Consider the following 22,565-nt stretch of genomic DNA (forward strand, 5'->3'; position numbering starts at 1 on the left):
ATATACAACGAAAATCTTGAAGAGTCGTTTTCCATTACTTAATGGCAAAGTAAACAGTTATAAATATTGCAGTACAAACATTTCTAAATACTTATTTCTAAAGTTAAAATAAAAACGTCCCTAAGAGTATGTTAAATATTCTAAAGTACTAAAATATAATACTAACAAAACATACATTAATCCTTCGATCGTGGATTCTTGGAAATCTATTGTTATTCTATTGTTGTCGCGATCATCGGTGATCTTATGGGGCTTGGTAGGTTAATTAATATTGTCAAGGCCTTTTATTATGCTATCATCACTGTTACATGGTTTACCCCATACTAATGAAAGTATTAATCCAGTGAATAAATATATTTCCTGTCTTTTACTCATCACATGACAGACAAAGACAACAAACGTTGAATAATTATATACTGTGTAATATTAATAGTAGGAGTGTTTGTTTATACTAATGTAACGAGTAATACCTCTTTTGACTTCACTGACACTTTAGTTGCGATCGAATCGCACCTGCCTCGTGAACATCTCGGCGCATACGTCGGCCGTGCGCTTGGTGGAGCCGGTGCCGTCGTCGCTCTCCGGCGTCGAGTCCGAGTCGAACTCCGACGTGTCCACCGGCGACTTCCTCCCGAGCGAGGGCCGCTTCAGCCCGACCTCCGTCGTCAGGATCTTCTTTATCACCTCGTCCTGCCTCCGCTCCTCTCGTTGCTTCTCGCGCAGCTGGTGGGCTCGCTTCCTAATGTCGGCCAAAAATCCCGTGGTGATCTCCACGCTCTCCCGCGACTCGTCGTGGGGCGACAGGTCCGTCGAGGACTGCGCCAGGTCCGAGCAACTGCCGCGAGACTCCCGCGCCGACCCCGACTCTGTCGTCAGGGACTCCAGAGACGCCCCCACGCTCCGGAAGGCGGCCCGCCCGTCCACCGCCAGAACCACGTGGTCGCCGTCCACCTCCGTGCTCACTATGATGCCGTCGGGCGTGGTGCCCAGCAGGCGGGGCTCATCGATCTTCACGTTGAAGATCTCCGGGAGAGAGCCCTCCGACGCGGAGGACGCGAGCGAGGTGGCGTCGCACGTGCACGGCGGCGCACGGTAAGCCTCGTCGCTCAAATGTACGACACTAATCTTGTTGGACGAGACGAGGTACAGGAACGGCGCCACGTACTCCCAGGCGTTCACCGACGAGCCCCATTTCGGGTCCTCGGTGCGGGTGCGTTTGCCGGTCTCGTCGACGAACACACCGCACTCGTCGTAGCATATGAGTATCTCGACCGGTCGCTTTCGGACCTGGAGGAGCGCCCGCGGTGGCGAGCGGCGTTTGTAAGCGGCGGCCACGGTGGTGTCGTCGAGGGCGAAGGTCTCGATGGCGCCGGCAGGCAGAGCCAGGCGCAGCGGCTTCTCGCCGGCGACGTAGAGCGCGGCGGCGGTGGGCAGCAGCGCCCGCGCCGGCGCGTCCACGGTCACGGCGCGCTGACACACGAACTCTCCGCGCGCCGCTGCGTACCGCAGCAGCATCACGCGCCGTCCGCAAGCCACCGCCGCACTACCGTCGCCGTCCATTGCGCCCTGAGAATGAATACGAGGCTTTAGTTTAAAATTCCATAGCAATGCAATGCTGGTATTCAATATTTCATTTGCCTTAGAATAATGACAAAATATACCCAAAAAGTCAAGCAGCATATCACAAAACTCACCTTAACCAAGTGTGGGACGGTGTGGTCGGGTAGCTCTAGAGGTTGCAGAGTGAGGGCGGGTTCGAGGGAGGAAGCCCGTCGGAGCGCCGAGGCCAGGGCCAGGAGCGGCGCGTGACCCAGCCTGCCGCCGGCCAGCACCAGTGCGCGTCCTCCCGCGCCGCACAGCGCCGTCACCGCGCCCACCGCATCCTCGTCCGCCCACTGCAGCTGCACCGCACCGCGGGTTGAGGACAGACCGCCGCCCCAACCTTTAATATTTTCCCAGTAGTTGAATGGTACCGATTGGAGTTGATGCACCAGCGGACAACGTGTCGCAACTCGCGCGACACCACTGGTTTCTGTGAGTTTCTATGAAAATCCTTCCGTAGTTAGCGATATGAAGTTCTCAAACAGATTCCTAGAAACCGGACGAACCGCTGCGACACGTCGTTTGCTGTTGCTGCGTGCGGTCGCATTCCAAATGGTACTTTTAAGCAAGATAATCTTAAGACTTTGTGGTGATTATTAGCAAAGAGACGTACCGAATAATAGTATCAAAATTCAATAATTATATAAATTTTTATTCCATATTGACATACTATTAAATAAGGGCTTACCGATGGCAACAGCATTATTAGCGATGTACAGCGCGGCGGCAGGAGTTGCAGGTATGCGGGTGAGTTCCGCAGTACCGGGGGGCGGGGCGCGGGGCGCGGGCGCCGTCAGCTGCGCCAGCCACGCCGCGCGCCGCTCCACGCTGCAGCACACCGCCGCCGCGCTGTCGCCGCGAGCGCTGTCTTCCAACTTTAGCTAAAGGGAAAAATATATTTTTCAGTATTTCGATTAGTGTTTCATGGTGCTAAAGCGTAAAAGACATTGTTGTAAAAAAAAGGATAACTATCTGAAAAAGTTGAGATGTAAAGAGTACTACATCTATTATGATTTTTATTTAGTTAGTTGTAAATAATTGTTGTCCAGTTGTAAATAATAATTAAATAGTTGCTAAAAATAATAGTGAAGATAATAAACGCTAAAAATTCAAAAGGTATATTTTTAACGCCCTATTACAATCAATGTGTACTGTGTAGCTATAACGCAGTTACCTGAAAAGCGCGGCTAGCCTCGTTATGCGGTAGGTGTGGCACGTCGGGTCCCGCGAGACGCGCACGTATCTCCGTCGCGCCGCGCCGCAGCACCGCGCCCGTGCCGTCCGCGCGCGCCTCCCACCGCTCGCGCGAACCGTCCTTCCTGTAGTTTAATGCCAAATATGTAAAATAAGTAAGAGACGCCAAAGGTAACTAGCAGTCATTAATGTTTGGTCACGAATCATACGAATTTCAATGAAAGACTGCATATCGCGTCAACACTCGCATGTTTTAAGTGCTCGAGTAAAACAAACGAATACCGGACTTGTGTGTGAGTCTTGAATGTTGTGCTAGAATGTGCATGATAGCAATCTCAACTAACCATCATATTGATGGTAAAATATATAAAAATATGCTTACCATACAATCAGCAGGGAATCATCATCTATCTCCTCTGGATCAAATCTAGGTGACCTGAAATTTAAAGTATATTTCTCATAATATTTATAATATGTTTCTTTAATACAAATTATAAAATTGCTGGAAACAATATTCTTACCCATTAATTATTATTTTCTTTGGCTTATCCAATTTTTTTTCTCGTCTCGGTGTGGGTGGAACACTACAAAAAAAAAACTTTTTAAACTTTTTTTTTTTTGAGATTTAAGCATATTTTCCAGTCTCGATTACAACTACCGTAAGTAAATACACAACAACATAAATTAGTACATGCGTTAGTCGTTAATCTACATCTACATAATATTATAAATACAAATGCATAGTGGTCATGCATTACAGAAGCTTCATGAGTCGTGCTTACTTAGCTTCTCCGTTGGCCGTGGCCGCCGCCAGCCTTGTTCTTAACCGTTCTATTTCTTCACGCAACTCCCTATTTAATTTTATAACATTATAGTTACTGTAAATCATTGTGAAAATAGTATTAAGTCTAGACAAAGAAAATTACATCTAACTATTAATGTCAGCACAGTACAATAAAACATCTTTATACAAACGCAAAATGATTGGTTCAAATTAAGACTTTCACTACTTTTGTATTGCCTTTCGTTTGTGTGTGCATTGCTCGCTGAATAGACTCCCAACATAATCAATTAATCGCGTAATATTTGTATCAAGACGTTCTATTTTCTATACTGTCCTATAAATATAAAAGTATTTCTTAATTAAACGATTTTCTAGACATGCTTATAAACTTCTGTCATTTAAGTCCCCATATTGAATCACAGTATGATAAAAAATAATTTGATAAGTTACCTGTTAACCCTGAGCAGTGGCGGCGAAGCGGCCCCGCGCCGACCGGACCGTCCGAACAACTTTGTACTCAGAGAACCCTTCTTACGACCCGCTTCCTCAACTTTTGCCTGCAAAAATAAACCTTACTGTACAATGCTTGGGACTATCTGTACATATATACGTTTTTTATTACACGAGCAAAGAAATAAAAGCTTAACTAAGAATTTGAGCACAATAATACTTATCGTCTTTGCGACTACACTTTAGAAACTTAAGTATAGAGAATACTATTTAGCTAATCGTCCTTTACTCAATGCAAACATAATGCTGATGATGCTACCTGTAAGAAGTCGATGAGCTTGGCCTGCTGCCGCAGCGTGGCGTCGGCCTTGGTCTCGCGCGTGCGCCACCACGCCGTCGCCGCGTCGTTCGCCTCACGTGCTGCTGCCGCCTCCTCCTGCACCAGAGAAGTATTTTATCATCACTAGCTTATCACAATCCACTGCTGAACGAAAGTATCTCCTGACCATCCCGATCTCAGAAAATTTATATCCATACTAAGATTATAAATGTGAAAGTGTGTCTGTCTGTCTGTCTATTACCTCTTCACGTCTAAACCGTTGAACTAATTTTGCTGAAATTTGGCATGTAGATATTTTGAGTCCCGGGAAAGGACATAGAACCCTTTTTGTCCCGGGAAACACACGCTTTTTTGGCGCAACGGAGTTGCGGGCGTCATCTTCACTTATAAATACGACGCACTCTCCATCAAACATGACAATAAAGGTAGGCTTCCCTCGAAACGAGACGAGAAACGATACATAAAAGCGGTTCAAAAATGTCAAAATTTATCGCGATGCCCATACATCAATTGTATATCACTACTAGCTGTCCCGGCAAACGTTTCTTTGCCATATAAAGTATTTCGCCCATATTATTTTATTGAAGTGACTAAATAAGTATGTCACCATGGCAACGTCCATCGCTATCCCGTCGCACAAACAATGGTCGCCGTCAGTCTCGAGTTGTAATAATTGACTATTATTTATTCAACAAATGCACTTATCAATATAAAAAGTACACAGTAGCCGATTCTCAGACCCACTGAATATGCATATAAAATTTGGTTAAAATCAGTAAAGCCGTTTCGGAGGAATATGGTAACTAACATTGTGACACGAGAATTTTATATATAAGATCACAATGTTGCATCACATAATATGCATATTGTTGCCGGTGTAACTGTCTGTTAAAATAATGTGTATAGTACCTGTGCATCAGCGAGGCTGGCCTGCAGCTGCAGCGCTGCTGTGTGGTGGTGCTGCGCGCGCGTACGCAGCGTGGCCGCCTCCTCCTGTAGCTCGCGCACGCGCCGAGCCGCCGCCGTCAGCGCCGCGTCGCGACCCGCCGCCTCGCTCTCCAACTCCGCGGTGCGAGACTCCAACTCGCTTACTAGGCACTCGCGACTCTCCAGTTTCTCCTACAATTGTACAATATATTTGTGAGAGTCAAAAGTACTGACGTATGGTTTCAATAACTAAGACACTTGCACGGCCTGTCAGTTCTAAGAGCTATATAACGATAGCTCATAGAACTGACTAAGACGAATTTAGGTTATATAACAATAATACTACACACGGGCACGGCCTGTCAGCTAGAACTTGACTGGCCACGCTACCGGCGTGACCAGATAAAAGTTTTTGTAGCGCAAGATATTATTATAAGGGTTTGTAACTTTTATTAGTTAGAAGGCTACTGTCTAACCCTCAAACTTGTTCATAGACACCACACAAATATAACTTTCGCTTTGTCTAAATATGATGTTATTCCTTTTTTTCGTTTTTCTCGAGATGTCAGAACATAGCAATAACACATATTTAAATCAAGGTTAACTTTGCAATTGGACCTAAGTATTTTAATTATTACATACCATGGGCAGCAGCCCCCCCCCCCCCCCCTGGATCCTGTTGACGTCCCTACTAGGTATATTATCTAGTACTTTTATCGATAAAAATAAAAAATTAAGAAAACGAATTTTTGCCATTTGTTTGCAATACAATATTTTTACAACTAAAATATTAATTTTTTATTCTTTGTAAGCACCTAGCTTAATCTGATTTACCCCCCCCCCCCCCCCTGGCCCAGAGCCTGGGTTATTTGCCCCCCTCTGGCCCAGAACCTGGGTATTTTGCCCCTCCCTGGCCCAGGACCTGGGTACGCCCATGATACATACCCTCAATATATCCAGCTGTAAGTTAGCCCGCTGTAGCATATCGTTGGCGTCTCTAGCGCGTTTGTCAGCTGCCGCCGCCTCGGCCGCCAGCTCACCGCAGCGTCGCTCGCTTTCCAACAGCTGTTTACGACACGTCTCCATTTCACTGCGTAGGCTGATCAATTCCGACTACAAATTATAAACAACACGTTTTAAATTATAATCAACGAACAATGCCCGCGGTTTATTAGGAAAAATAAATTGTGATATTTCCCCGTAGTAAATAACCTATGTGTTAATCCAGGGTAACAGCTAACTCCATGCCAAATTTTATTCAAATCGCTCCAGTCATATACTTGGCTTAATAATTGGCTACCTACAACTGATATAATTGGCTTGATAATTAATTTTATATTTATACAGGATGCAATTAAACCTTCCAGCCAAATTTCGATATAATGATCCTTGTTAAAAATAAAAATACACGTATATTTTTTTTATAATCACTCAGTACTAAAATGTTGAGAAATAGCATCCGAAAGTTATCCTAAAAAATACGACATTAATTAATAGACACTACGCGTCACCCCCGCTCTACCCACCGCCGCGAAGTGACCGTTCTGCAACGATTTTAAGTTGGATAAAATATATGTTATTATAAAAACATTAACACCCTATTTTTTGGTTAAATGGACTATCCTAATGATACCTAAGCACTAAAAAAATTGGGCGGTAGGTTTAATTGCACCCTGTATATTGTATCTTAGTTGTGGTTTTGGTTTTCCAATCATAAGTACTTAAACAAGTACATAATTTTACTGCAATTTTGTTGCATAATATTATGTATTATGCATCAAAATTGCAGTTAAACCATAACTAAATGAAAAGCATTACCAATTTGTTGCAATATTATATGTAAATAAATAGTTTTGAAAGTAACGTAAAATATATTTAAATAGGTACCTCCAATTCCTTATTTTTAGTTTCATGAATATCGGTGAGTTTTTCGAGGTCAGTCAGCTGTTCCTCAAGTAAGCCACATGCTTCCTGAAGGGCTCTGTTGTTCTGAAAACAATAATATTTTAAATATTTTAACTTTAAAAAAAAATTAATGCATTCTTCTAATTACTAAATTTTAATAGCTTAGCTTACCTAGTTAGTTATTAGTACTACCTAGTTAGTTATTCGTAAAAATGTTACTAAGTTAGAAGTTTAGGACTAATTACTTGAAGTTAAATTACCAAGTTAATTTTATGTTACCATCTTTAAAATATGAATCCTTATGGCGACCATAGCACGTATGGGTAACCACTTTTCAAATAAAAACTTAGGCTTTGGCAATAGAGGCGGTTTTCCATGACACTTTATTTACACTATATTAACAATTTACAATATTTATATATATTACAGGTATATTGTTGACTACCATACGCTTCTAACAAGTACAGTTACTACTGTCTTAGTCTAAAGACTAATAACTATATTTAGTATCATAATGATGTTTATTGTATGCATTATTGTGCATGTTGAAACAATAGAAGAATACTGTTAACTCAGCTTATTTAATAACAAATATTTGAACATGTTTTTATTTGTATAGACTATAGTGTATTACGACGTAAAATACAGAACAGACTTCAGACTAATGCGCTTGGGATCTCGGTAAGCATTTTGGAATATAGTGTGGGCCAGTGTGGTCAACATTCTCTATTACTAGAGTTTCCCGTGCGTACAGCCGCCGTTATTTACTGTACTTTTGTGCGCGCGTGTGTGTGTGTGTGTGTGTGCGTACCTGCATGAGATCTGTGTTCTGCGCACGCAGCGGCATGAGCTCGTCCCGCAGCTGCGCCCGCTCGCGCGCCGACAGCTCCTCCTGCTCCTCGGCGTGCAGGCGCCGCTTCTCGCTGTACTGCACCTCACTCTTCAGCTTGCGAATGTCGTTGCGCGATCTAAGAGGATTATATATGTATAATGCTAAGTACTCACATACGGTTTTACTTGATATATTTACTCCAAATCGAGCAAAAACCACCGTGTGGACCACAAACTACAAAAACTCACAGCTCGAAGGCTCGCATCGAGCCGGCTAGATAGAATTAAATACATATAATTTCCTTCGATTTGGAGTAAAACTATCGAGCAATGCTGAATGTGTGGACGAAAGCCCGAGCCGTGGTTTTTACTCTATGTGATTGCTCGATCGAGCAAAACCATACGACGTGAATACTTAGCATTACACATCTTTCTTGCGCAAAATAACACGCATATGTGTCATATTTTACTCACTAAGTTACCTACAGGAGACGTAAGTTACATTCTATTGGCGAATGCATTTTGAACACTTGAAAACTTCTTACCACTGGTTTAGTGTTTTTTAAAAGCTCAGCCACGAGTCTCTTTAGGTGAACTATTGTTGATACGTTTATTTTGAAAATCACCTTGGTTGTATTTCAAATTAGATAACAGCGTTTCGATTGCACTCGACCGATCACATATCTCTTATCAGATGTGCTAGCGTCGATAGCCGAATTGAGATATTTATCTCGATGATATTATCTCAAAGTAAATAAGAAATGTATTGTATGAAAATCTATACTAATATTATAAATGCGAAAGTATCTCTGTCTGTCTGTCTCACTTTCACGCCAAAACTACTGAACCGATTGTAATGAAATTTTGTATACAGATATTCTAAAGCCTGAGAAAAGACATAGGCTACTTTTTAACTGGACAAAGGGATTGTAAGGAGGTGAAAATGCGTAAATGTGTTCAAATTAAGTTAGTTCCAAAAATTCATAATAGATGGTGCCGTGCGTCTCCTACGTCGCGCTGACGCTTGCTCAAACGTCTTTCTATAAGAGGTGGTGTCATCTTATATTCGAGTTTCGATTTTTTCGATTGTTATTTCTTTTTTACGTTATTAAATAACTCAGTACTTTATCTATGCAGTGACGTAACCTTAAACCTATCAATGATAAATAGTTTATGGGTAAAGTTTTGTAATTGGGGGCTAAAAAAGCTTTAAAATTTGGCATAAAATATTTAAAGTTTAATTTTAAAAAATGAAATATTGCAGTGTGCACAACACTGCACAGCTGTTTTTGGGTGTTTTGATTTAAGGGGTACCAGGGTTTTTTTTATAAAAGCTTTTGACACCAATTTTGTTGACATCGCGCGCTATAAACTGAAGTCCACGCGGACGAAGTCGCGGGCAAGAGCTAGTAAATAATATAATCATTGGAGACGACTTGTATAAAAAACAATTTTATCTATTTATGTCACATCTACCATTTCATAATAATTGTCTACACATAAATTTTCTTTACTATTCTTTATTAGAAAAATTAAAATTAAATCGAAAAATATCTATAGCCCGCGCAAGCTTCGAGGAAGCGCGCTAGTGTGTGGAGGCAATTTACTAGATCGCTGTAACACTGTGTTTTCTCCCGCACCTCCTAAATTCTTGGAGTTCGCGCACGGAGTGTAGGTGTGATAAAAATGAAAATATACCTATCCACTTCAGCTTGTAGGACGTCGTTAGACTTCTGTAGTTTATCCACCTGTCCTGTCAACCGTTCCACGTCCTTCTTGTACTGTTCGCACTGCGGCCGCAGCGTGGTAACCTCCTTGTGCAGTACCATTAGCTTCTCCTCGGCCGCCCTCCTCGCTTCCACTGCCGACGCTATTCTCTCCTCTGAACGTTTCAAATCTCGGGCTGTTACTTTTGCGTCTAGACTTAGCTCGTTAAATTCCTTCTCCTACAAAATAAATTATTTTTATAATTTTACCTACAAAATAAATTATTTTTATAATTTTACCTACAAAATAAATTATTTGCCAATGACAATTAAGTGTAAGTCCTTACACACATCTAAAGCTTAGTTTTTTATTTACCTTTCGCCATCTAGCTAAGTTTGCGGACCGAGCTTCTTGACGCAGTGTTGCTATTTCATCCGCTCGAGTCTATGGAATAAAAATAAAACATTGTTACAAAATATATCGACAAAAACATTAAACAAAGCACAAAATTGCAAGTAATGATTTTCCAATTAAAAATAAAGACCTCTTTCATTTCGTGGGCCACTTCTCAAATGTTGGTGCAACTTGCTATTATTTTAAGTAACAGAGTATCCGCCTGTGCCAGGGATGGCGAACCAATGGCACTACGTCTATGACATCACTTTAGTGATGATAAGATTATTCTGAAAAGTGGCACGTTGATAATGCGGGGTTCGCTATCCCAGGCCTATGCTTTCAAATTATGAGCAAGATGATAAGACAAATCAAGCCTACATCTTGATTTATTCATATTCAAATCAAAATAATCAAATGGAATATAAATAAATCACTGCTAACCTAATTAATTTACATGGACCCCCTGCCTACAATTGTGGACCTCCATTTTTTGTCAGGGCCAACTTAGACCCCCGTCTAGTCTCCACCAAAGTGCACCTTTGGGAATCACTGTGTTAGACAAAGAAATGAGCAAACTTTTCACCTGCAGCTGTGCCTCGGCGCGCTCGAGCTGCTCACGCAGCAACGCCACGTGCGCGGCCAACTGCGGATCGGCGACGCTCTCGGTGTCGCTGCGACAGTCGCGCGCGTCGTCGTCGTCCGTGTTGGTGGCGCTGGTCTGCACCGGCCCCGCGACTGCACCCGCGCACTTCGGACACGAGCGTTGCTCCAGAGCGCTCACCTCGCGCTCCAACTGACGCACTAATTGTTCCAATGTGCCGACCTAAATAAATATTATATATTTTTATTGTAAGGTTCACAAACTGGCTGTATCACGAAAAAGATATGCAGTAAATTACTATAAGTCACGAGTAGAAACTTTTACAGTGAACATGGCATGTTATATAGAGTATGCTCTTACAAAAAAGATTTTGAAAAAATGTAGGTACCGTATACACAATGTGGAATGAAACAGAAATGAAATTAAACATAAAATAAATACAATTTTGAAAACTTAAAATGGCGTGTAATCAATTTGACGATCCGTTGAATATGTCATGTTTACAACCGCCAAAATCGACGGCAAAGACATTCCAAATTCATATTTAAAAAAAAAAACAACGATTTTCGCGTTGTAGTGCCGCAAAGCACCTACTTTCTGTTGTCGTCGCGCGTCGTCAGCGAGCGCGGCTGCGGCGCGCTGCTCGGCGTCTGCCAGTCGCTGCTGTAGCCGCGCCTCCGTGCGCGCGCTCTGCTCCTCTAGCGCCGTCTCCCGCTCCGCGGCCGCGCCCACACCACGCTCTAGCTCCTGATAATAATAACATAAATAATAGTATATAATATGAAAAGGATTACAAATGTGTTGCTAAGCGCGAGAACAGCTTAATCGATTTGACAATTTCTTTTTTGTTGTGTTTGCTAAAATTGGAAGAAGGTTCGGTAAAGAAAAATGTAATAAAATTCCGTGTAATAAATTTAGGAATACCTTACTACCGTACAGACTTATTTCAAATATCCTTACCGATTTAAAAAAAATGCAGTATGCATAGATATGACGGAACAGTGTCCATCGGGCCCGCTAGTTCTTATGAAAGTGTATGTAAGTACCTGAACTTGTGCGGCGAGGGCGGTGTTCCGTAATCGTTCCTGCGACAGTTGGACCTGCAGCTCTTCCAAGTGACGATTTAGAGTGTTGGTCGTGCGCTCCTTCTCTGTTAACATCCTCTGTAACAAATTAGTAGAAACATATTCCGTAAGGGCGTGTTCGACGTGCGCGTGTTCTGAGCGTGTTTTCCCAAACGCTACAGCAGAAAACGCGCGGAACCCGCGCAGACCACGCGCACAATTGAACGCGCCATAACAAATCAACTCAATAAGCACTTTCTTGGAAATAAATATCATCTATTTTATTTGTTAAAGCCCTCAGTCCTTACTACACATATTATATTATCGTTTCTCATTTACACTCCCCTATTAACACTTCAGTAATCTTTAATCGCTATTTTGCGTGCGTGTAAAATTCCAACAAAACTACTTAAGTTTGCCCAATTACCTCAGCGTTCTCGAGCCGCTCGTTAGCCTGCGTGAGTTCGGCTTGTCCGGCGGTGTGGCGTTGTTCGGCTAGCGCGAGTTCGGCCTCAGCGGCGGCGAGACGGCGTTCGAGGTCGTTGCGCGCGCGCAGCTCGCGTGCCGCGCTCGCTTCGGCTGCCACAAGCCGCGCCGCGTCTGCCTCGCCGCCGATGAGAGTTTGACGCCGCGCCGCACGCTCCTTCGCTACTGTATCCTGTTGCAATATACTTGCATTATGCATTGTAAATATTAATTTGTAATTATAAAGAGGAAAAGTAATTGTTTTTATACAAATTTAAGGAGTATTTCAATTGCTTTTAAGTTTATTTTGTGTCCGTGGCAATTTTCTTAGATTGCGAATTTTCTTAATACAAGTTACTTTTTTACTTTTTTTATATCTTCTTTTTTATATGTAAATTGACAAAAGTTTAAAATAAGGTTACTGATTAAACCAGCAAATGGAAAATACTCATTACTTGTTTTAAAAGAAATTCCTGCATGTGTTTTAGTGAGAAGGAACAATAAACAGCTTATACATAATATATTATATAGGTTTTGTTAATAATATATTAACAAAACCTAAACCTCTAATTTCTAAATTACTGCATATTGAAGGGAATGGGAGATACATGAATAATGGGTTAGAATGTATACTAGGACAACTACATTCAGGACAGAAACATTACAGACAAAACATTAATATTTCTAATAATAATACAGTAAACTACACTATCTACATTCTACATCAATTAGTTTGTTACCCTGGGACTATCACTTACTAATGGTTTGATATTAAGTTCTGTAAACCACCTATGTCGCAATTCTTGCACGTGTTGAAACATATCCTGGGTAAAATTGATCATACATTAACATGAAACTCAAAAAAAAAAATAGGCATTAAATATATATATTTTTTTTATCTATAATTGCCGAAAATTTATAAATAGTGCTCTAGCGAAATCTCTACTAATCTAATATTTAAGTTGTAAAAAATAGTAGGCCTCAAGTCTATTCCTTCCAATCTCAACTTTCTTATTGCATCACATGGCCGGTTTCTGAATTTTCTTGACAGAAGTTTATCTATATCTATCGTTCTCTATTGGCTAACATCAAAAAACCAATCATCAACGTGAATAGAATGAACTACAGTAAAAAATCCTTAGAAACTAGGGCACCACTCCACACGTACCTTATACTGTTTATGCTGCACGCGAGCGCTGTCAGCGGCTGCAAGCGCTGCGGCACACTCCGCTTGTAGTTCACTAATTCGCGCCTCCAGCCGCGACATGTCCGCACGCATGACGTCACGCTCCGCACGCAGCTCGTTCGCCTCCGCCTGAGCGACGCGCAGCTCGGCGCTGCTCCGCTCCGCCAAGCCGGCGCTCAGCTCCTGGTTAGTCCGTTGCAGCGCCATACGCTCCTCCTTTTCTACTTCCACTTGACGCTCTAAACGCCTATGAAATGTATATTATTATAAATAATTTTTTGTAATATTAATATTACAAATAATATAATATATAATATTATATAATGTAATACAATGAGTTGCTAATTATTGTTATAAAGATTTTAGGTTCGCAAAATGTGACAACTGTTCAACACAACAAGAATGCAGTTGACACAGAGCTCAACCTGGTTGCAAGCAAGGTGGTAGGGAGTTCCAAAAAATTCTTATTGAGTTTTTGCAACCACAAAGCCACCAGGTGGCATTTTGTATTGTAGTCAGGGCTAGCCCCAAGCAACAAAAAAAACTATAACGTCATAAACATTCAATTTAGGCACAAGATTATAAATATTATGTGACTAGCATACAATAAAAGTTGCATTGACAATTTCAAATAATATACATCGCTAGAGTATATATAAAAAACAACATACTTATTCTGTAGACTAAGCGCGGTAATGTCGGCCTGCAGACGCGCACGCATACGCTCGGCGTCCGCGTCAGCGTCGCGGCGCGCCGCGTCCGCAGCGCCGCTCGCCGCCGCCTCTGCCGCCGCCAGCTGACTCTGTAGCGACGCTATCTCTTTACTCCGCATCGCTGCTAGCTTCTCGGCTGACCTAAAGTGTAATATGCGTAAGTAAAGTGTATAACCGGCAAGGGCGTCGCCAAGGGGGGGCAAAGAGGGGCAGCTGCCCCCCCCTAGAGATTCTAAAAAAGTTGCCAAATATAATGCAAACAACGACCGCTATAAATTAAAATCTGATAATTAAAAAAAAATACAATGTTATTATAACTTATTTACAAGTTTTTTATTGCATAGTCAAGAGCTCGTGCTCGTAGCTTTACACATTGGACTCTGTACTGTCACAGAATATATATTTATATAGTACTAAGATACTGTTTTTACAATCGCTGTAGATGTAAGGCTCGTAGTACAAGTGAAAACCTTCATGTGCTGTCGAGTTTACCTACAATTCATGATATTTATATGAATTGTAGTAGGTAAAGTCAACTTGCCCCCCCCCCCCCCTGCGCCATCGGCTGGCGACGCCTTTGATAACCGGTATTTAAAGTAACTACATTTTAACTTAATTGAAAACGACAGAAGTAAAGATAATTATTAAACAATGGCGGGCGTCAACACAATATACGTACCAATCATTCTCTGGCGACAAAAAAGCTAATATTTAAATAGTGGACTTACTTAAACGTGGCAAGGTCTATCGCCGTACAATCGTGGGACGCGTTAAATCCCGCAGTGCTGTCTTCGTGCTCTTCTGGAGCCACATATGAATAACCTAAAAAAGCGTATAGTATAGCTTTGTTATTTTATATACTTACATTATAATAATTTTAGTGACAAGTTTTGTAAGTACCATTGCCAACAGCTGCTGCATGGTTTTTTCGCTAAAATTTAACATTATTTGCAATAAATTATGTACAACGTTATATAGTAAAATATTGCGAAAAATAGTTTAATTTTATGTCAGATTCAGTAGTACGAACCTACGAAGGGCAGTTGTCCGGCAAAGGGCGGGCGAGTGCGGAAGGGCGCGGCGGAGGGTGGGGCCATGTCGCGGTGCGGCGCCGGCAAATACGACGCGTCCTCCGCGCCGCGCAGCAGCGGCACCCATGGCGGCGCCTGCGATCGTTACAGGTAAGTTAATTCCGTTATCCCCTTTTACGCTTATGTAATTACTAAGCTATAATCGAAATAACGAGATTAGCGTTACTCTCGACAAAATCTGAATCGAATCAGCTCGATCTCAAAGTTTTTGCTACTTCCGAAATATATTATACTAGCGCAAAATGGCGCTGCGGCTCAATTTGAAACAAATAAAACTCAATTTAAAACTAAACTTGAAACGATTTTGACTTACAAATTTAGTTTTAAATTGAGTTTTATTATATTTCGGTAAGATTGCTGTATTTAATAGTCCATGGAAATCGTACAATAAAAGGTGTCTTCACTTGCATCAAATCGGGTAGTTCTGATTTTTTATATGTTGTATTGTATGTAAAAGGGCGGTAATGACAAATATAATTTTTCCACCTCGAAATCCTTCCGGAACATTGTAAAATGTTAAAAGCGGGGAAAATTATTCATCTTTGAGAGCTTCCGTTGCACGCACTGCAAAAACGGTACCAAGATGCCCAAAAAATATGTATGGAATACTTATTCCACTGTATCTAAAAAATATGATGCCTATAATAACTATTCCACGCGAACGAAGTCGCGGGCACAGCTAATTAGAGTTTCAAAATTCAAAGACTGTGTTATACATATTAACTTTGCATGTGGCGGTTGAAGTTGAGGTCGATACAGGAGTTTTATTATAGTGGATATCTGCTCCACAAAGTTATGTGGCCTCGGAATGTGTCTTTTGGAGAAATTCGTGCCAAGTATGTCCAATACTTGAAAAGTCACTACGGCTCCTATATAATCGTGGTTTTCGACGGGTATCCATATGACGCTTCAGAAAAAAACACCAAAGCTCTGAAGGTCTTCGTAGAGTTGGAGCAAAGTCCTCCCTATTATCTATGACGAGACAACCACTGCTCCAGTTGCTCAGGATAAGTTCCTATTGAATGTCAGGAACAAGGCTAGATTCATCAACATGCTGAAGGTGCAACTGGAGAGAAACTACATTCTTACACTACAAGCAGAAGTGGATGCTGAGTGCTGACCGGCTAATAGGCTAATAGACCGGCATTTCCATGTCTTCTACATACGACCTATGATACGACGCGACGTAGTGAAATTTGTATTATTTTTTTTGAGATTTTGCAAACATTTGAACAGCTGTATCTTTGAAACTATTCAGTTTATCTATCTAGAAATTATTCTCATTTTGTTGCAAATTTTGTGTACTTTAAAATTTTTAGTGACTTCTACCATTAAACCGGTCCTTGGTGGTAAAAAATGGTAAAACTGAAAACTGAACAAAAATTTAATGGTTTCTGAAAATTTTACAATGTTCCAGAAGAATTTCGAGGTGGAAAAATTATATTTGTCACCACCACCTCATTACATACAACATAATATATATAAATCAGAACTACCCCATTTGATGCAAACCAAAATATACCAATTCCATGAACTATAATACAAATTTTGAACTTTAATGACATTACTTTATACGTCGAAAGCATAGCAGCAGAGTCCCGTTGCAGCTTTGTTCGTCACATACTGTCCATACTAATACAAAGAGTGTTTTAAATCTGTTTACATTTCATGCTTAAACCGCTGTACCGATTTAAATAGCTATGGAATTACTTGCTGTCTCGTGAAAAGGCATGTGATTGTTTTTATAAAGGAAAACTTGCGGATCCTGATGAGATGAAGTCTTATAAATTATTTGTTCGAGTCGCGTCAATATTTGCACAATTCAAACATAAAATATTTTGGTTTTTGTTACGCCTAGTGCAAATAATGTAGTATCTATGTTTAGAAAATAAAACAATTCGGGGCTTATTTTCAAGTATAAAAATTAATTATAAAATCGTCAATTTTGGGTCTTTACATTTACATTAATTATATTTTACATATTATTTATTATAAGTAAGTACTTACGTATGTAAGAGTCTTACATTTATTTTACTGCCTGCTACAGTTAATTATAATTTGACCATGATTCAAGTTCCTGAATCTGTTGTTATGCATTATGATTATGATATTGTTACCTTTATCAGCTTTAATTATTGTAAAGCCTCGGCTTTTTTTTACCTTTAAACTTGTTATTAATATGTATAACAGTAAAAAAATTATATTATAATAATATGTGATTTAATAAAATAATTAAATAGAACAATAACAATAAAAACGATTTTAATATAAGTAAGTATAATAAACACGTCATATTGTATCACTACATATTACAAAACAAAGTCGCTTTTTTCCCTCATGTCACTTTGTTCCCTTTAATCTTTAACACTACTCATACGTATAACCAATACGAATACGGCAATAATTCTTATTCAATTAAATACTTTAAATACATTATTGATTTAATATAGATCTATATGGCCCTTTACAGCATATGATTTTAATGAATATTTTCTATTACAAATTTAAAAATTGCGGGACATTGCTTTTGCGGGGACCGACCAATGCAGGCCACGGGTAGTAATGAATATAATTAAAAACTAATGAATCGATTTTAATCATTTCTTCAATGAGTGATATAGACTATGATATATTTTATACCCGTGCGAAGCCGGGACGGGTCGCTAGTTAACATTATACCATTGAAAAGTTAGACAAAGCTAGGTGCACTAACAAAGCTCGGAGGTGATATCGACCGCAAAGCGTCTTTAAACTAGTAAGACGTTGTTATTGAGGCGTCAAATCTTTATAGACGCATCAAGGCCAAAACTATTGAAAAGTATTGAATATGATTCATACCTGGTCCCGTATATTATGCAGAGCGAGATGCGCGAGCGCAGGATGCTGTAGCGTGTCGAGGTAGTTGTACCTCCGGGCGGGATGAACGCGCAGCAACCCGCGCACCAGCGACCGCCACGTGTGGGACGGCCCGTGAGGCAGCGGGTCGAACGGCGGCTCAGCATCTTCGTCTCTCTCGTACCTTCGTGAAAAGAAAGAGATAGATGTAGATAATATGAGGACTATGTTGTAGTGTGTAGCAGACTCAAAATCACGCAAGAGCGGTTCCGAATTAATAAATTCTCGAATCGCTTGGTGACTCCTATGTCTCGTTTATAATTGAGTGAAAAGAAAGAGAGATAGTGTGAATTGCATACTGTTAAATCTATTTAACTGTCTTGTTTAAAGAAAATAACACTTGAGTTCTTCTTTGACAAAATATCTAAAATATAAAGTCTCTTATTTAAAATCTCATCACATTTCTTCTACACATAAACGACTGTCACTTACTTCTGTATTTCGCTCAATATTTTTGCAGTAGAATCGTCATCTTCAGTAGAGAATGGTCGGTTTAGTGTCACCAATTCGAAGGCCACAACACCAAGAGACCAATAATCACAAGCAGACTGAAAAAAAGGGTTTAAAAAAATATAAAATTTATGTTATAGTAGTGGAACATCTGTTGATCCGTACCATCGAGGAAGTTGATTCCTATGCAATTTGACAGACCGTTATTTGGTCAAATATGTCAATTCAATGTTAATTGTGATCTGTCAGCTGGGTTTGACATAACGCAACGAAACTACTTAGGTCCCCGATTTGCATAGGAATCAACTTCTCTGATAGTACATACTACATAGATGGAAAGCAACTTCCGTCGCCCATGGACACTCGCAGCATCAGAAGAGCTGCAGGTGCGTTGCCAGCCTTTTAAGAGAGAATAGGGTAATAGGAGAGGGTAGGGATGGGAAGGGAATAGGGGAGGGTAGGGAAGGGAATAGGATAGGCGATTGGGCCTCCGGTAAACTCACTCACTCAGCGAAACACAGCGCAAGCGCTGTTTCACGCCGGTTTTCTATGAGAACGTGGTATTTCTCTGGTCCAGCCGGCCCATTCGTGCCGAAGCATGGCTCTCCGACGTATAATATAATGTATTGTAGATTATAGGAACATTAAATCTCACAATAGCTGTAGCAGCGCGGCGGCAAAAGTCCCGGCAGCCCGCGTGCGTAGAGCCGCAGTCGTCAGTCAACAGCTCTGGGGCTACATAGTCCGGAGTACCGCCCACTCCCAGCCCGATACACGCACCCTCAGACATGCGCGCGCACGACCCGAAGTCACCGAGTTTTATGTGCCCACACCTGTAATATGATTATAATAGTAGTTGTTGTTGTAAATATAATATCTAAAGATGATAAGTCATAAATATCTGGTTGTCAAAATAAAAAAATATTTATTTCTAAATAGGTTAACAAAGTAAACACTTTAAGAACGTCTAAGAACTAGCGTAACCGGCATGGGGCCACCTTTTACCAAAAAGATGGAAAAGTTTTCTTTTACTGTGATTGTAATATTGCAAGCATCTATAGATGTTGAGTTAGAAAGAACAGAAAAGCTTGTATGATGGGTTCTACAAAAGTACAGGCCCACAGGGTAATCATAAAGGATATAACTTCTTTCTTAGATCTTAAAATATGTATTTAAGAATGTTGGTTAAACATTTGAACGAAATTTGCCGAAATATCCTATTAACTGGTCAAGCTAAAGAATAAGTAACAGAAGAGAATGCTATTACTAGATGGACTTTTACCTGTCAAGAAGTATATTTTCAGGTTTGACATCCCTATGTACGTAACCCATTGCATGCAGCGCCTTAAGTGCATGTGCCACCTCTGCAATGTAAAATGCTGCATCTTTTTCAGACAGAGGATTATTGCGCCGACCAAGTAGACTGGCCAAGTCACCACCATTACACAATTCCATGACCAAGTAGAGATGAATGTTATCCTGAAAAAAGAATCAAAATTATTGGATATTTTATTTATTGTCAATGAAGAGTCGCAGTCTAATTTTTAATAATTTTGAATAATACTATGAGGCTGGCATAGATGCCAAGTGCATCTTCAAGCTTCGTTAAAAATTTGAGGAAAAAAAAATATTGGTATTTAAAGTTACTCAAAAGTCAAAACAGTAAGGTAGTATAGTAAATTAATATACTCACTAAGATGCTTTTAAAACTGATATACTTAGTATAACGACACCAAACTTTATTGCCTTTTTATATCTAAGTATACAATACTAAAGTCTTTTCCAGCTCTCTGATATATCAAAGACAGAAAAAGATATATCCATAATAGAAGAATTCCTTGACCAACTTAACAAGAAGTATCCAATGCAACCAAGATATTATTCATTGAGTAGTGAGTATGTAATATTATGTTTTATCCTATGAATCTTAAGGCTTACAAAATAATGTGAAATGGTATTATACACTTGCAACTGAATTTCAGCCTCTATATTCGTACCTGGAAAGCATACTGCAAGCGTGGAATCCAGTGTGTTGATGTAGAAGCAAGTATATCCCTCTCATCTTCAGCTCCACAAACTCGTTTTCGAGCTTGCTCCTTCTTTATACCTTTTAATGCATAAACATCACCAGTCTGTTTCTCTCTTACCATCTAAAAGAAATAAATAAATAATAAACATACTTATGTGTTATGTTTCTTTATCTTACACACTTGAAATATTTGTTAACACTTACATGCACTTCTCCATAAGCACCTTTGCCTATTAACTGAACCAGTTGAAAATCTGACAGACAAACTCGAGCTTGTCGCAGCTCTGCCAGTGCACTTCGATCTGAAAAGTATTCGTAAAAGATTGAGAGTATCCTCACTATTTATAAAACTATTTAAAAATGGGTTATGTAATTAAAATATTTACAGGATTTTGTGCTTTTTTACTATACTAGCAGTACTATAAAAATACACATATCCATTATCCTGTATGTGTAGTATACTTAAAACAATATGATGGTGGACAATCAGACCAAATAAAAGTGTAGGTAAGCAGAGTTCTATGAACTAGGTGCCCTGGCCTGCCATGCTCAGAGTGAGCAAACTGTGCTACTAACGTCCAGTAGACCATACGAAATACAACTCAAAGTAGCATAGTTTAATACGTGTGTAAGTACACGCGTAAACAAAGTGGCCTGTGTTGTAACAAAGGCCGCGCGGTTCCTTGACCATTTGACTTGACTAAAGCGGGATTTAGGGTGGTTTTGAATGTTTGCTATCAATTAAATAGATTATACAAGTTTATAAGCAACAGAGGACACCAAGGTTACTCACATTTATCCAAAAATATTCGGACATGTTCATCACATTTCTTGACTGGATCCTCGTTGCACTCGTCATAAAGCACCGTTAACGCATCCAATAGCGTTTCGCGGTCTATTTTCTTACTTAATTTATTGGAATTCTTCAAAACTTTACCAGTTATTTGGCGGTTTAGCCGCATTACTCGTATTGCAATCGCTTCCTTTGAAGGCTCCATTGTGTTCGATCTACGGAGCGTTTACGCTTTTAATTTCTTACTAAAACATGTTACGCTGATAGCTTTAAAGATGTTTATATAATTCATCACTTTTATCCACCAAATTATAATTATAATATTAACTTTTATAAACAAAGTCTGTAACACGGTATCATAGTTTTCGGCCGTTAGTTTCGATTTGAAAATTAAAAATTCAAAAAATCAAATTGACATCTGCCATTTGCCACAACTGACATTGACAGTTTATAGTTTTTTTAATTAATGGCCTTTCAACTCCTTTACTACCAGCGCTATTGTCAATTAAAAGGCGGGAACTTTAATATTTGAAAATTTTCAAATAAATAGGTCAAGTCCATGTCAAGTCGGTCAATGTCGGTACACTGTACAGTTAGGGTGGGTTGCATGGTGCACCTTTGGTTGCACTAGAGACGTAGTTATAGTTAAGGTTAAGGTTATTATCAAATATGGCGTCTATTATGGACTTTTACTAGGAATTTGAAAGTTTATTTGATATTTTGTTATGGTTAAAGCTTTGATTATATACTACACTAGATAGAGCTTCACCTACGAAATACAGCGCAAAAATAGGCCAGTTTTTCTATGCTTGTGTGCGTGACCGCTTTGTTTAAAGAGGTCCATTCACGGCAGGACTGCACGGCAGTCCTGCCGTGATTGGGCCTCTTTACACTCGCATCATGACGTCATTTAATATGTCTATATGTGTCTGTGCAAAATGTTGCCACCTATTAACATACCTCCCGATAAATAAGGTAAATCGATCGGTTTTTTTCTTAGTGAATATTCGTCTACAAACATATTATATCGACGTAAAGGACATTAAAATAACATTCATATCAGCGCGCCTTGTACAGTGGCGGTTATGCGCTCGCCGCGTGGCTTGATAATAGGAAATATGAGATAGGAAAAACCCTTTTGT

The 22,565-nt window shown here is 40.2% G+C and overlaps 1 protein-coding gene across 1 annotated transcript; it reads right to left on the reverse strand.

Moving 5' to 3' along the window:
• Window positions 1-401: 401 nt before the first annotated feature.
• On the reverse strand, window positions 402-21,785 carry LOC121727917 (citron rho-interacting kinase-like). The gene is made up of 31 exons (XM_042115975.1): window positions 21,424-21,785; window positions 20,835-20,932; window positions 20,599-20,751; window positions 19,884-20,080; window positions 19,257-19,434; window positions 18,584-18,699; window positions 18,095-18,275; window positions 15,196-15,331; window positions 14,894-14,987; window positions 14,124-14,306; window positions 13,435-13,699; window positions 13,025-13,090; window positions 12,229-12,459; window positions 11,784-11,900; window positions 11,332-11,484; window positions 10,720-10,959; window positions 10,116-10,184; window positions 9,732-9,979; window positions 8,014-8,170; window positions 7,185-7,286; window positions 6,243-6,410; window positions 5,280-5,489; window positions 4,350-4,466; window positions 4,031-4,137; window positions 3,579-3,647; window positions 3,318-3,380; window positions 3,179-3,232; window positions 2,777-2,921; window positions 2,291-2,483; window positions 1,695-1,942; window positions 402-1,566 (listed from the first exon to the last, which is right to left on the reverse strand). Exons 1-31 carry the CDS (start codon window positions 21,626-21,628, stop codon window positions 493-495), a joined length of 5,637 nt encoding a protein of 1,878 aa, XP_041971909.1. The 5' UTR covers window positions 21,629-21,785; the 3' UTR covers window positions 402-492.
• Window positions 21,786-22,565: the final 780 nt, after the last annotated feature.

The sequence above is a fragment of the Aricia agestis genome, chromosome 6 (assembly GCF_905147365.1).
Source record: "Aricia agestis chromosome 6, ilAriAges1.1, whole genome shotgun sequence".
NCBI classification, from domain to species: Eukaryota; Metazoa; Arthropoda; class Insecta; order Lepidoptera; family Lycaenidae; genus Aricia; species Aricia agestis.